Genomic DNA, 12,627 nt, shown 5'->3' with positions numbered 1-12,627 from the left:
TTCGTACCTCGGCCATCTTGGATACGTATCTGTTGGCCAGCGCTTGCTTCTTCCTCACGTTCAGGTTCAACTCCTCCTTTCTCCTCTTCATCGCGTGTTGGATCCTGTTCGCGTGCTGGTGCTGCCGCTTCCTCTGTGTGACGTCACAATAAACGTTTAGATAAAAAATTTAGACGGAGTTACACGTTAACGTGTTTGAAAAAAATTATTTTAGCTTTTTCGTAGCCAGTTTTATAACTAATTGAAGTATATAATTAAAACTTGGGTATATTTTTTTCATTTAAATGTGCTTTAACCATTCAAAACTAAATAAAGCACAGATTGATTCAAAGTAATGCAAAAGTCACGTTACTTTTTCAACTATGGTTGTAAGATGGTTATAATGATTTTAAATAAATTATTTCAAACAAACTTCTTCGATGCTCTGCTTCCTCAACCTCTGCTCCTTCAGCTGCTTCTCCCGCCTCTTTTGTTTCTGCTTACCGACGATGTGCTTGTCCAGCCGGTCCATGCAGATCTTCATCACGCTCTTGCACGTGTTCAACCTGAAAAATAATAAATATTCATGCTATTTTTGCAAACATTTAATCTATAACTAAAATTGATGAGATAGTTTAAGTATTCACAACGTTTAATCTGTACTTTATACAAGTTAAAACAGATTCAAGTCTTTATTACACAGAACAATTCATTTAACAAAACAAATCTTTGACACGCAAACTCAATATATGAAAGTAAAAAACAATAATTTAATAATTTTAGTTTTTACAGAAAATCTGACCATTTTTAGATTGAATTTAATAGAGTGGTTCATCTTATAATCTAAGATAAAAGATACAACTATCTAATATAAATATTTCATGTGTTTAGCAACTGACCTCTGCTGTTCGGCCCTGCTGTTGCCATGGACACCGGTCTTCCTGCTTCTGGTGGGTTTCGCCCTCTTGCTTTCACTCGAGGAGAACCTACTCGCGTGGGGGTGGTTGTCATGGAAACCGGTCTGCAGGGAGCTTCCGCTCCACAACGGGTCCTTGTCACTGTTAAAATAAAAAAAAACATACAACTAAATATCTCAGCTGGAATGTTATTTAATTGTCTTAAAAATTACAATTTATTTCACAAAATAACAGTTGCATGTTTTTTAATTATAAACAAAAAAAAGTTAAATTTCAAAAACAAAAATAAATTTGAAGGTAGTTTCCTGTAACAGTCTTTGTAACGTTTGAAAGACAACAAAAAACTTACTTAAATAAATCACCTCTGTAGTTAATATTTTATTTATTTATATATACATCATTTTAATTGAGCATTACATCAAATACCTGAGAAGCGATTGCTGCTGCTGGTTTGAGGAGTTTTTAATCAGGTTGTGGGGATTCTGAATTTGTTGCAGCCTGGTTTGCAGGGTTGGAGTGTTGGAAAGCGCGATCTCGTTGTTTTGGTGTTTCTCCTTCAATTGAGCTGTTTAATGTTGTTATATTTTATTTATATTATTATTTTTCTAATTTAAAGCGCAATTTCGTTATTTTGGTGCTTCTCTTTCAGTTGAGCTGTTGTAACTGTTATATATTTATTTGAACAATAAAATTGTTTATTTAACTAATTTATTTTGATTTGAAAATTCGATTTCATTTTTGAAGTTTTTCTTTCAGCTGAGCTGTGAGAAAACAATTATTCAATGTATTATAATTAAATATTGACTAACTCATAGACGTTTTTGTGGTGCGATTATGTTGGAAATAAATACTAACAGTTACATTTTTGTAACAAACCAACTATAAATACTATTATTATAATCTCTCAACAATTATTGCTAATTATTGTGATAATTTCAACAAATCCAATAGTGTTGAGCATTATTAAATATTATTAATAAACATTTATATTTATATTCATTTTCATATTTAATATAATATTATTATATTAGTTTCATATTTAATATAATATTATTATATTAGTTTCATCTAGTTTAATAATTTTTTCACATCAACAAACCGATGGTGCTCAGCTCATTGCTGTGCAGGTGGGTGAGGAGAAACTGCCTGGGCTGCTGATGGCTGCTGGCCGACAACTGCAGTATTTCCTGGTTGCTGTCCGTCTGCGGCCTTTCTCCTATCGCCAGCACCCTGATCACTCCCTTGCCTGCGAGGAGAAATTGAAATTCAAAATTTAAAAGTTACAATAAGTGATAAAAATAAAAATAAATGATTGAAATAAATGATAGTAATGATAGATAAATAAATAAAAAACTATTAATTTAATAACTTTTTATTTGATTACTTTGATGATTCCCTTGCCTGTGAAGAGAAATTAAACACGTACATTAAAAGTTAATGATAAATAGTTAGATGAAAATAACTTTCGTAAGAACTAAAGATCGGTTTAATTCGATCGATAATTAATAATAGTTTAAAGACTTGTTTAATTCGAATTATGACTAAAACTAAACATTCTGTAAAATTTATTAAGCTTATCTGAAAAAAATTTGAAAAATACATGTATTAAAGTTTGTACGACCGATGGTATAAATTTAATATTTAAAAACATGATTTAATTATTTTTTGAATATGTTGCATTTAATGAAAAAATCTCACTTTGAGGGCCACCCTCATTGGGCGTAGTTAAAATAAAAAAAAACTAAGTCAACTTTTAAATCGACCAGCAAATGTAACATACGGGTTGCCACTTGTTTTTTCAAAAATTTTTCCAGGTTTTCCAAATTTCTTCATGGTTTTTAAAAGTATACATTTTTGGGTCTATTTTTAGTTTTAAGTTAATTTCTATATGAGAAAATGTGTTAAATCGTATAAAAAGATTCTTTAAAGTTTTTTAATAAAAAAATCTTATTTATATGATAGATTTTTTGTGTCAAATCGAAATTCTACTACTGAAAATGTTAAAATTATTAAAAATTCCAGGTTTTTTGATCAAAATTCCAGGTTTTTCCAGGTTATTTTTGCCTAAATTGTCGAATTCCAGGTAAAGTGGCAACCCTGAACATATCACAACCTAATATATGTATATAAATGAAAAAAATACTTACTCGGGGGCCTGCCTTCGTGGGGAACTTCCACGGGCATTTCAAAGGACGGTCCCTTCTCTATCAGCCTGTCTACCTGCTGACTGGACATCCGCACCTGAGTGTCAGACTTCAAAAATTAATTATATATTTTCCAAGAAAAATTATTAACTGGTAGTTAATTAAATATTGTTTCGGACTTCAAAATTAATTAAATATTTGTTGTCGCTGATAATATATATCATAATATTTATTAGATATTTTATTTGTAAATTAAACGTTTTTATTTTGTGTGTCAGACTTCAAAAATTAATTATATATTTTCCAAGAAAAATTGTTAACTGGTAGTTAATTAAATATTGTTTCGGACTTCAAAATTAATTAAATATTTGTTGTAGATTTCAAAAATAATGATTAATTAATTATTTTTATTCGTAAAATTTGTTGTCGCAGATAATGTATATCATAATATTTATTAGAAATTTTTATTTGTAAATTAAATGTTTTTATTTTGCGTGTCAGACTTCAAAAATTAATTATATATTTTCCAAGAATTTTATAACAAAAATCTTTCTGGTAGCTAATTTAACATTTTTATTTGCAAAATTAGACTTAAACAACAGTGGGAAATTAAATATTGTTGCGGGATTTCATAATAACTGTTAATTGAATATTTTAATTTTTAAACTTATTGTTGTATACTTCAAGAATAGTAGTTAACTAAATACCTTTTGACATTTATTTAATTTGTTGTTGTAGAGTTTAAAAATATTAGTTAATTTTTTTATCATTAAATTTTTTTTTACTTATACAAAACTTGAAACCTTATCATTGTTGAGTCTGATATGAAACATTTGGTTGCAATAAAGTTAATTAAATTTTAATAGTGAATAAAAATCAAAAGCATACTAATACTACATATCATAAAAATACTTATCAATAATTGTAAAATAATACAATAGTAATAAATATAATACAATAAAGATATACAAACCTCACGGTCTACAAACTTGAAGGTCTGTTTCGAAGAAAACAAGAAAACATAATATTATTTATATATTTTCAATAGACAACTAATCAATACATTTTTTCAAAAAATAAGGCAGAATTAGTAAAAATTTTTCTTGGGTAATTAACAATTTAATCAATATAAAAGTTAATTTATATAGTTAATAAACAATTAAAAATTATTAAAAATCAACTTTAGCAAATGTTAAAAAATCGCAAATAGTATTTCTTTTTTGCAAAATAATGTTTTAACAACTTTTTTTTCATTTAAGTTTTTCAAAATAATAAACTTACATCCAGCTTGGGGGTGGGCTTCTTCATTATGGTGGGCAACTGTTGCTTGGCAACAATCCTCTGGTGGGCTTTCTGGGGCGGGGTCTGCTTGACGACGGTTACCACGTTTTTGGAGGGCTCAACACTAGATGGCAGCCTGTTGGGTGGAAATTGATACACACATGTACGACAGTTTTTAATATTAAAATATATGTTTTAACACAAAACCAACTTTTTATACCAAATGCAAACCTACTCTACACAAGTATCGAGTAATAAAATATTAAGAAAAATCAAACAGCTTATATTTTAAATCATTAAACCATGTTCACAAACACTGGTGCATTCTTGGAAAATTTTAATATTCTAATTGAGTTTATAACAAATGTATATATAATAAATGAATACAATTTGAGATGTAATTTAAAAAAAAACAATATTTTTTTAAAACTGAACTCCGTAGAATCATAAAACGTTGGAAAAGAAATAACAATCTTTGTCTTTTAGAACATACTTAAAAATAAAAATTTAATATAAAATTCCAAAGCGTTCATAAAAACTTACACTTGACTTATTATTTAATCATATATTTCCAAGCGTTGTGCTCGAACTATACAAGCTTTTATAAAAAAGAATATAAACAAAATAAACAATGTTTTAGTTTACAAAAAAACGTAAAAAAATATATCATCGGTTCCAAAGCTCGTACAAACTAACTGAGGTCTCATACTTATATGTAAACTTATTTCTATTAAAATTAAATTAATACTTGAACTGAGGCACGGCTGGCACTGGAAGCTTGTTAATTATCTGATGTTTTGGCGGGAATCTGCGTGGGTAGAAGTACAAAATACAAGTATTATTATAAGTTTTTATAAATAAGTAGTTTAATTATTTACAAGAACAAACAATTATATTTGTATATAATATATATAAATACTATATGCTGTCTTAAAAATTTACAATAAGACCTTGTGGAAAAAATTTACTTTTTTTAGTACAAAATACAAACATTAGTATTAATTTATATAAATATGTTTATTTGTTAATTAATTTATATATAAACTTGATAGTTGAAGGATTTAAAATTCTGCATGTCGATTAGTACAAAATGTAAATATTAGTTGTGAAATACACACATTTATCAATTTAATAAAACAAACTTCAAATTTGAAGGAAGATTTTGAATCATTACTGGGGGCGAGTTAATAGTTGAAATTATATTTATTTCTTCGTTAAAAGGAGGTGCTTCAATATTGCTGGGTGGAAAACAAGAAAAACATACTATTCAAGAGTAAGAAACATTTTAAAACTAAATGAAGTGACTTAGAATAATTAGCAACTTAAAACTTTTTACAAAACAATTTTTACTTCAACAGTTTTTTTTTTCGGCTTGTGCACTTATTTAATCAGAGAATTATACGATAACGCAAAATGAAAGTACTTGTTGAACCAGAGGAAGAAGTTGATTACATATTAATTAAAAACTACAAATAACTTAAGATATTTACTATTGCTATTAAAAAGTTTTTATAAATGAACAAACTTGATAGTGGGGATATTTCTGATGATGTTGGGAGTACTTATTATTTTCTAATCAGTAATATTTATTAACATTATTAAAAAGTTTTAATAAATAAACAAACTTGATAGTGGGGATATTTCTGATGATGTTCGGTGTTATTTTCTGCGGAGGATTTATCAATCTGGGTGCCGAACCTGTACCTAAAAACATAAAAATTAATAAAATATTTTAATGAAAATGTTGTAATAGTTAAAAACATTGAAATTTTGAAAAAAAACTAAAATTTAAGAATTACTCGCATAAGCTTGTATATTTTATCAAATTTAAAACTAATAACCGCTCTCTACACTTACTTAGTTACACAAATTCAACCTTTTAAGTATAGTTTTTAAACGAATTAAATTTAGTATGCATTTATAATAACTTTTTTAATAAAAGAATATCAATAATATGTAAAAACACATTTTATTTAGTAGATTAATTATAAACTGACCAGAAACTTGGTTCTTGTTTTGCGGGTTGATTGCAATTTTCTGGAGCGCTGTGAAATTTTTTACGTTATATTTCTAAGAATAAATTACCTCAAGTTTTGAAATTAAATAAAACTTTTGTTCAAAACTTCAGTTGTTGTGAAATAAAAAGCTAGCGTGCAACATAAAACTTTTATAAACGTCTTAATTTTATCTAAATTTTATTTCAAGGTAGTGCATTCAAGTTATTTAAATCAAATGTTATATTTTAGAACCGTAAACAAATTCATAAACTAAACATCTTCAACTTTTAATTTTACAAATATAAAATAATTACAAATAATAAATACTAACCTGAGCTTCTATTCAAAGAGGAGGCGGCTACGCTGATGCGGAAGGAGTTCTGAAAATTAATTTATTAATAATTTAACATGTATACTAATAAATGTAACTATAAAATATAATTTTATAATATCCAAATATAAAAATTTGTTTTTTATAGTTAAATAAAAAATCAAACGCATAACAAACATCATAGTCATTATTAGATTTTTTTTTAATTTAATACAAACTTCATCATTTCATTACATTTTTATAGGATAACCGTATTGTATACCCAAATTTTGAATAAAAAAATTAATAATATTTTTGTAATAAGAACAATTTTTCAAAATGAGAGGTTTAAGTAGTAAAAAACTTCCTGTGTATTGTACAAAAAAAATGTCAAAAGTTAATTCTTAATCATTTTTAATGTGCTCATTTAAACCACCATTAAAACATGACAAAAGAAAATATAACCAACATTACAAACAAATTAATTACACCCATAACATATAAGAAATAATACTTAACACTTACTTGTGGAGTCTGCTTGTTAATTACACTGTTCGCGTTAACATTGTTTACAGGAAAACCATACTGAATACCCTAAATCCCGAACATGACAATACAAAATTTTAAGTTTAATAACTTTGAAAAACTAGAAAACAATTAAAAATCATAGATAGTGGATGGTTTTCTTGAGCAGTTAGAAAAACAAGCTAGTAATTTTAACTTGGGTTCTACCGTTTTACGACTTGCCTATTTAATACAGACATTAAAAACATTAGCAAAAAACTTTTAAACAATTTCATTTTGTATGAAGTATGTATTAACAGAGAATAATTTTAAAAGGTTAGTACAATCAACTTAATTAAACAAATAAGCACTAGAAAGCTGAGAACACCAAATAAACAAATTATATAAACATACAATTTAAAAGTTTTATTTATTGATGTTACTTCCTATTTATTTGTATAATTACTGTTAAAAGTACGAAAAAACAACACCCTAACTAAAAACAAATTACTAACATTCATAAAATTAATACACTATTAACATTTAATATTTTTGTATTACATACATAAATTACTTAACGTAAATAAAACTCTAACAAACCATTCAATAATTATATAAAACTACAAATAACACTTACATGCGGAGTCTGGTTGTTTATTATATTTTTCGCGTAAACGGTGTTGGCTTGGTGCAAAAGTGACTGGCTGATGTTGCAGATCTGTTAAACATTGTTACGTCATAAAATATAGTTGAAAATGTTACGTCATAAAGTGTTGTAATTTAAAGATGTTTTAAAAATATATATTAAAGCAACTAAAAAAACATTTAAAAAAAGGTTTGTTAGATTATCCAATCAAAGTTTTATTATTTTTAGATGATCAGTAATTTGGAACTATTAAGGTCTGAAGAAACATGTACTTGTATATCATTAAAATAATTTTTTTAAACTAAATGTTTTAAACTAATTTTAGTTAAATTAAGTACAACAAATATGACAAACATTACTATTTACTCTAGCTCGGCTTGCTACTTTTTGATTGTTCGCACCAGAGTTATGCCGTATAACCTATATTTCGAACATAACAATACAACATTTTAAGTTAAGATACTTTTAACAAATAACATACAACTATAAAACAATCAAAGGTAGTGCACATCTCGTAAGAGACTTTGAAAAACTATTTTGAATGTTTTTTAAACGTTTAAATTCTTAGAACTTTTTTTGTTCAAGGCTTTGAAAAAAAACACTGTTCAAAATAAATAAGTTACTAGAATATACTATTTTGTTTGGCGAAGTTTAGTTTAACTTAAAACTTTTAATTAATATTCATTGCCCTATTTTACTTTTTAAACCTGACTTTTTCCAAATTAAACTAATTTCAAATATGTAGTACAATATTTTAATTTAAACCTTAGCACTATTTTTGACAGTAGCTTTTAGCTCTTTACGATTGCCTTAATTTATTGTTGTACTAAATATTATTACTATTTGTTATATTTATTTAATTTCACGTTTTAGCACTATTTCTAGCCTGCAAGTTTTTAGCAGCTTTCAAATGTCTTACTATTAATATATTTACATTTACATTACAAACCTTAGCACTGTTCTTGGCCTGCAGCTTTTTAGCTGCCTCCAGTTGCCTCGCCCTCTCCTGCATCTGCTGCATCTTCTGCTTCTCCATCAACTTCTTCTGCTGCTCGATCACCTGCTGCTTCTTCTTCGCCTCTCGCTCGCGTTCGTTACGCGCGCTGTGTTGGAGAAAAGGATTTATTTTAATATCGAGATCATATATATCATAATAACCTTTGTTAATATATATTAATCTTTGTTAATTATAATATTAGTACTTGATTGTTGAATTCCGATACTAGAGTCAACTAACAACTTTATTATTATAAGAGACTTCTTTGGTGTTGTAATTTATCAAATTACAGTTCGGTAAATTGTATAATGAAAAAATAACAATTAAACGGTAGTTTATATTATTATTCATCGAGTTGTTGATAAACCAACAAAAATAATATTCCGTTTTTTTAAACTGAATTAACAAGATGAGAAGATAAATACTTATTTAAATCAACCAAATTACAATAAACCACAAACTTGTGATGGAACGGTTTAATCAAACAGTTAAGACTAAAAAGCCCGTTTTTAAAAATTCGAGAAAAACGGCTTTAAAGTTACCCTTTATAAAGACAACCCTTTATATAACCGGTCATAAAAAAAAGTTACTTAATATTTTTAAAATCTAAAAAAAGCATCTGAAAGATTATGAAATTTACTATAATATAAGTCTATATGTTATTTTTGGTCAAAAAATGGCTTCTACCCCCCCCCCCTATGGCCTTAATTTATTTAAGGAACAATTTTATATTTTAACAACTTTGATCTATAAAACACAACAATGATTTAACGTTGTTTATGTTATTACTATTGTTATATTGAATAAATACTTGTGATGGAACTGCATGATCTGCCACAGTTCAACGTCGTCCTGGCTCATCCAAATTTCCTCCACGTCGGGTTTCGACCGCTTGCTGGCGCTCTTGTGCTTACCCTTCAACGCGATCGCCCTCGAACGTTTGCGCAGCCCGGAGCGCGATTGCGGCGTGTACGCTTCGCCTGTGAGTAGAAAAATAATTTAATTAAATACTAAAAATAGATAAAAATATGCGAGTGAGGGGTGTATGCTTTATATCTATGTAGTATGCTTTGGTGTTTGAGTAAACCGTCAAAATATTTTAGGTGTCTGTTTTTTAATCTTACTGATCAAACCCTCTTTTAAAATAAGTAAACAGTAAAACAAACTCCGTCCTTATTTTCAATGAGAAAACTTTAAAATTTAATTCAAGATCAATGGGAACAAACTTCTGAATATTTCCCCTTTGTCCTCATTATTTTTGAGGATGGTTATGTTATAAAAACAAATATATTTCAAATTAAATTAAACAAAAACAACAAGCTTCTGAACAAAATTCTAACAAATTTTTTTAATAAAAAATAGAAACAAATAATTATAATTTGAAACAAACTTCTGAATATTTCTCCTTCGTCTTCGTTGTTCTTGTGGACGGTGATCTTCCTGACGAAGAACATCTGGAACATTCCGCTCATCCCGATGTCTTTTCTCCTCATCAGCTCCGTCGTCACGATCTTCTCGTCCGTCTCCACGGTGTGCAGAGTGTCTCTGTGTGACGTCATACTTGATTGAAATGTGTGACGTCATAGTGGTTAACAACGTGACGTCATAATTGATTAATCGATTTTCAAGTTTTTAATTTTGTTTTTTTGATACAGTTTATGTTATCTCTGGGTAGCAGCAGACGATTTTTTTTTTGCAAAATACAATTTTGATTATTTTTACGTTTTAAATTTAGAGCAGCCAACATTTATTTATTTTTAGGTTGAATTAATTTATGATATTAGATTTTAGTTACTTTTTTTCGTGTTGAACATATACAACTACGTTTAAAATCATTTTATCCTAGTTACTTTATATTAGGAGAAAGTAGGTTATTTGCACATTGTATCTTATTTACATACAAAATATATACTATTTACTCACTTTCTGTTAGGAGGAACCAGGTGTGGCCATTTCACCATCATAATGAGCTCCTTCAATTGCATCCAAACCTGATAAATTATACATTGTTTAATTTATTCTCACCTGGAATGCTTACATGCTAACTTATAATAAATGTTAAGGTCATAGATGTTCACCATTATGTTTACGTGTTGATAATCATAATTTTTCTGTTGATTTTTTGTTATACTATTATTAACTAAAAATATTGTACTAAATTGGTCATAACACAAACCTGACTTGTACGCCTTCGCTTTAGAATTACGGTTTTATTTTAATTTCGTTACATTTAATGTTTATTTTATATTTGAATTACATTTTACTTACCTGACTGAGCGTCTTCACTTTGGAATTTCTGTACCTCCAAGCCATCTCCATGTTGGGGCGGGGAGTCCCGTTGTAAGGCCAGTACAGGTCTGTGACGACACAATGAAACAATTAGATACATGTCCATATATGTTTGTTTAAAATATAAAAATATGTAATAAAGTGAATTTAATTTATGTTACAACTTATTTTATTTTTTAATACAAACCATGCTGGGCTGGGTTCTTGTCCTTGTGGATGAAGCCGGGCGGGGTGAACTTGCAACCCCCGGTCCTTGCCAACCTCTTGATCATGAAGTCCGGCAACCTGTTGTCATGGTGATTGTTTATCATTAACGTTGATTTGAGAAGACTATTAAAACATTTCCTTCCTTTGCTACGTAATTTTTTTCAAAGCGGTGTCTAAATCAGTTCCAATTTTTTTTTCTAAATCTATTTGTCTAATTTCATCAGTATATTGGTTATTATTATCATTGTTTTCAAAGCGAATTGAACAGTTTGGAAGACTTAAAAATATTTTTTTGCTTTTTTTAGCTCGCAATGTGCGAGCTGTAACAGATATTTTCTAAAATTTTCAATAAAATTAAGAGTAGAAAATACTTGCAGCTCATCTTATTTTTTAAACATAAATTGAAAACTATGTCCATAAAGTCATTTGAATTAGTCAGCGAGCGTAAGAGCTCGTCCAAATATCAAAATATTAGACTCAAAATGACATATATTATATAACTTGAACGTTTTAAACTTATTATATGAACTACTCGATAATTTTTTTTAACTAAAATTTTCAAGTGACGTCACGAAATAGCTTAAGTGTTATTCAGAATTAAACAAGAAAAATTTCCACTTATTTGAAAACTTATTTTTTTGCATAGGTTAAAATGAGGGCTAGTAAGAAATAAATTCAACTTTAAGATATCAGAATTTCTTTATGATTATTTACAATGTTTGTAAATTGGTTATTAATAATTTACGTAAAATGTTTTAACGTTCTTAAATATTTAAAAGCTTTTAATTAAAATATTGTTAAAGCTCAAAAATATACATAATAAAATTTGTACAAAAAGTACTTTTCCAAAAAACTTGAAGTCGAACTAAACGCTGTATATTAAAATTTTCACTATAGTTTTAAGCAATTCTAAACTGTTGGAGCAAACCAGCATTTATTTGCTTGAATATCGCAAAAAAATCATTTAAGTACAATAGATTATTTTCCATTACAAAAATAAAAACCAAATGTTTTTACAAAGCTCTTTATTTATTTTTAAGCTTCAAAAAAGTATTTGTTGTTTTTCAGCGCACAACTTATACCATTGTAATGCAGACGTCGATTTTCGTTCAAACCGTAGTTAAGACTTTGGCGCGAACAAATAAGGCCACCAAGCGGATAAAATATTGAATCATTGAGTTCAGTTAAAATAAATATGTACGTTTTAAACATATTCAAACCTGAAAATGTTCTTTTTGGTGTCTGACTCTCGGGTTGAAAACTTAAAGCACTTTATCATCTAAAATAATTTAATTTGTTATATAACTGTTTTTATAAAATTTGAGACTTAACAAATTTAGTTACTTTATTGTACAT

At 27.8% G+C, this 12,627-nt stretch overlaps 1 protein-coding gene across 1 annotated transcript in view; it reads right to left on the bottom strand.

The window, feature by feature from the left end:
• The window catches only part of LOC145843242 (uncharacterized), a 39,378-nt gene that overhangs the window by 6,193 nt on the left and 20,558 nt on the right, over window positions 1-12,627 (bottom strand). Inside the window, exons 27-44 of the mRNA XM_082950705.1 lie at window positions 12,492-12,550; window positions 11,252-11,349; window positions 11,044-11,132; window positions 10,699-10,766; window positions 10,166-10,320; window positions 9,587-9,755; window positions 8,728-8,881; window positions 7,770-7,850; window positions 6,650-6,698; window positions 6,319-6,366; window positions 5,947-6,025; window positions 4,322-4,457; window positions 3,044-3,137; window positions 1,996-2,142; window positions 1,323-1,461; window positions 879-1,037; window positions 413-545; window positions 8-133 (exon numbers count right to left, since the gene is read on the bottom strand). Coding sequence (XP_082806831.1) covers window positions 8-133; window positions 413-545; window positions 879-1,037; window positions 1,323-1,461; window positions 1,996-2,142; window positions 3,044-3,137; window positions 4,322-4,457; window positions 5,947-6,025; window positions 6,319-6,366; window positions 6,650-6,698; window positions 7,770-7,850; window positions 8,728-8,881; window positions 9,587-9,755; window positions 10,166-10,320; window positions 10,699-10,766; window positions 11,044-11,132; window positions 11,252-11,349; window positions 12,492-12,550 — 1,983 coding nt within the window. The remainder of the gene's footprint in view (window positions 1-7; window positions 134-412; window positions 546-878; window positions 1,038-1,322; window positions 1,462-1,995; window positions 2,143-3,043; window positions 3,138-4,321; window positions 4,458-5,946; window positions 6,026-6,318; window positions 6,367-6,649; window positions 6,699-7,769; window positions 7,851-8,727; window positions 8,882-9,586; window positions 9,756-10,165; window positions 10,321-10,698; window positions 10,767-11,043; window positions 11,133-11,251; window positions 11,350-12,491; window positions 12,551-12,627) is intronic.

This window comes from Thalia democratica, chromosome 8, assembly GCF_965202585.1.
Source record: "Thalia democratica chromosome 8, ktThaDemo2.hap1.1, whole genome shotgun sequence".
Taxonomy (NCBI): Eukaryota; Metazoa; Chordata; class Thaliacea; order Salpida; family Salpidae; genus Thalia; species Thalia democratica.
The sequence above is the reverse complement of the archived record's forward strand: the minus strand, read 5'-3'. Positions and strand labels throughout refer to the sequence as shown.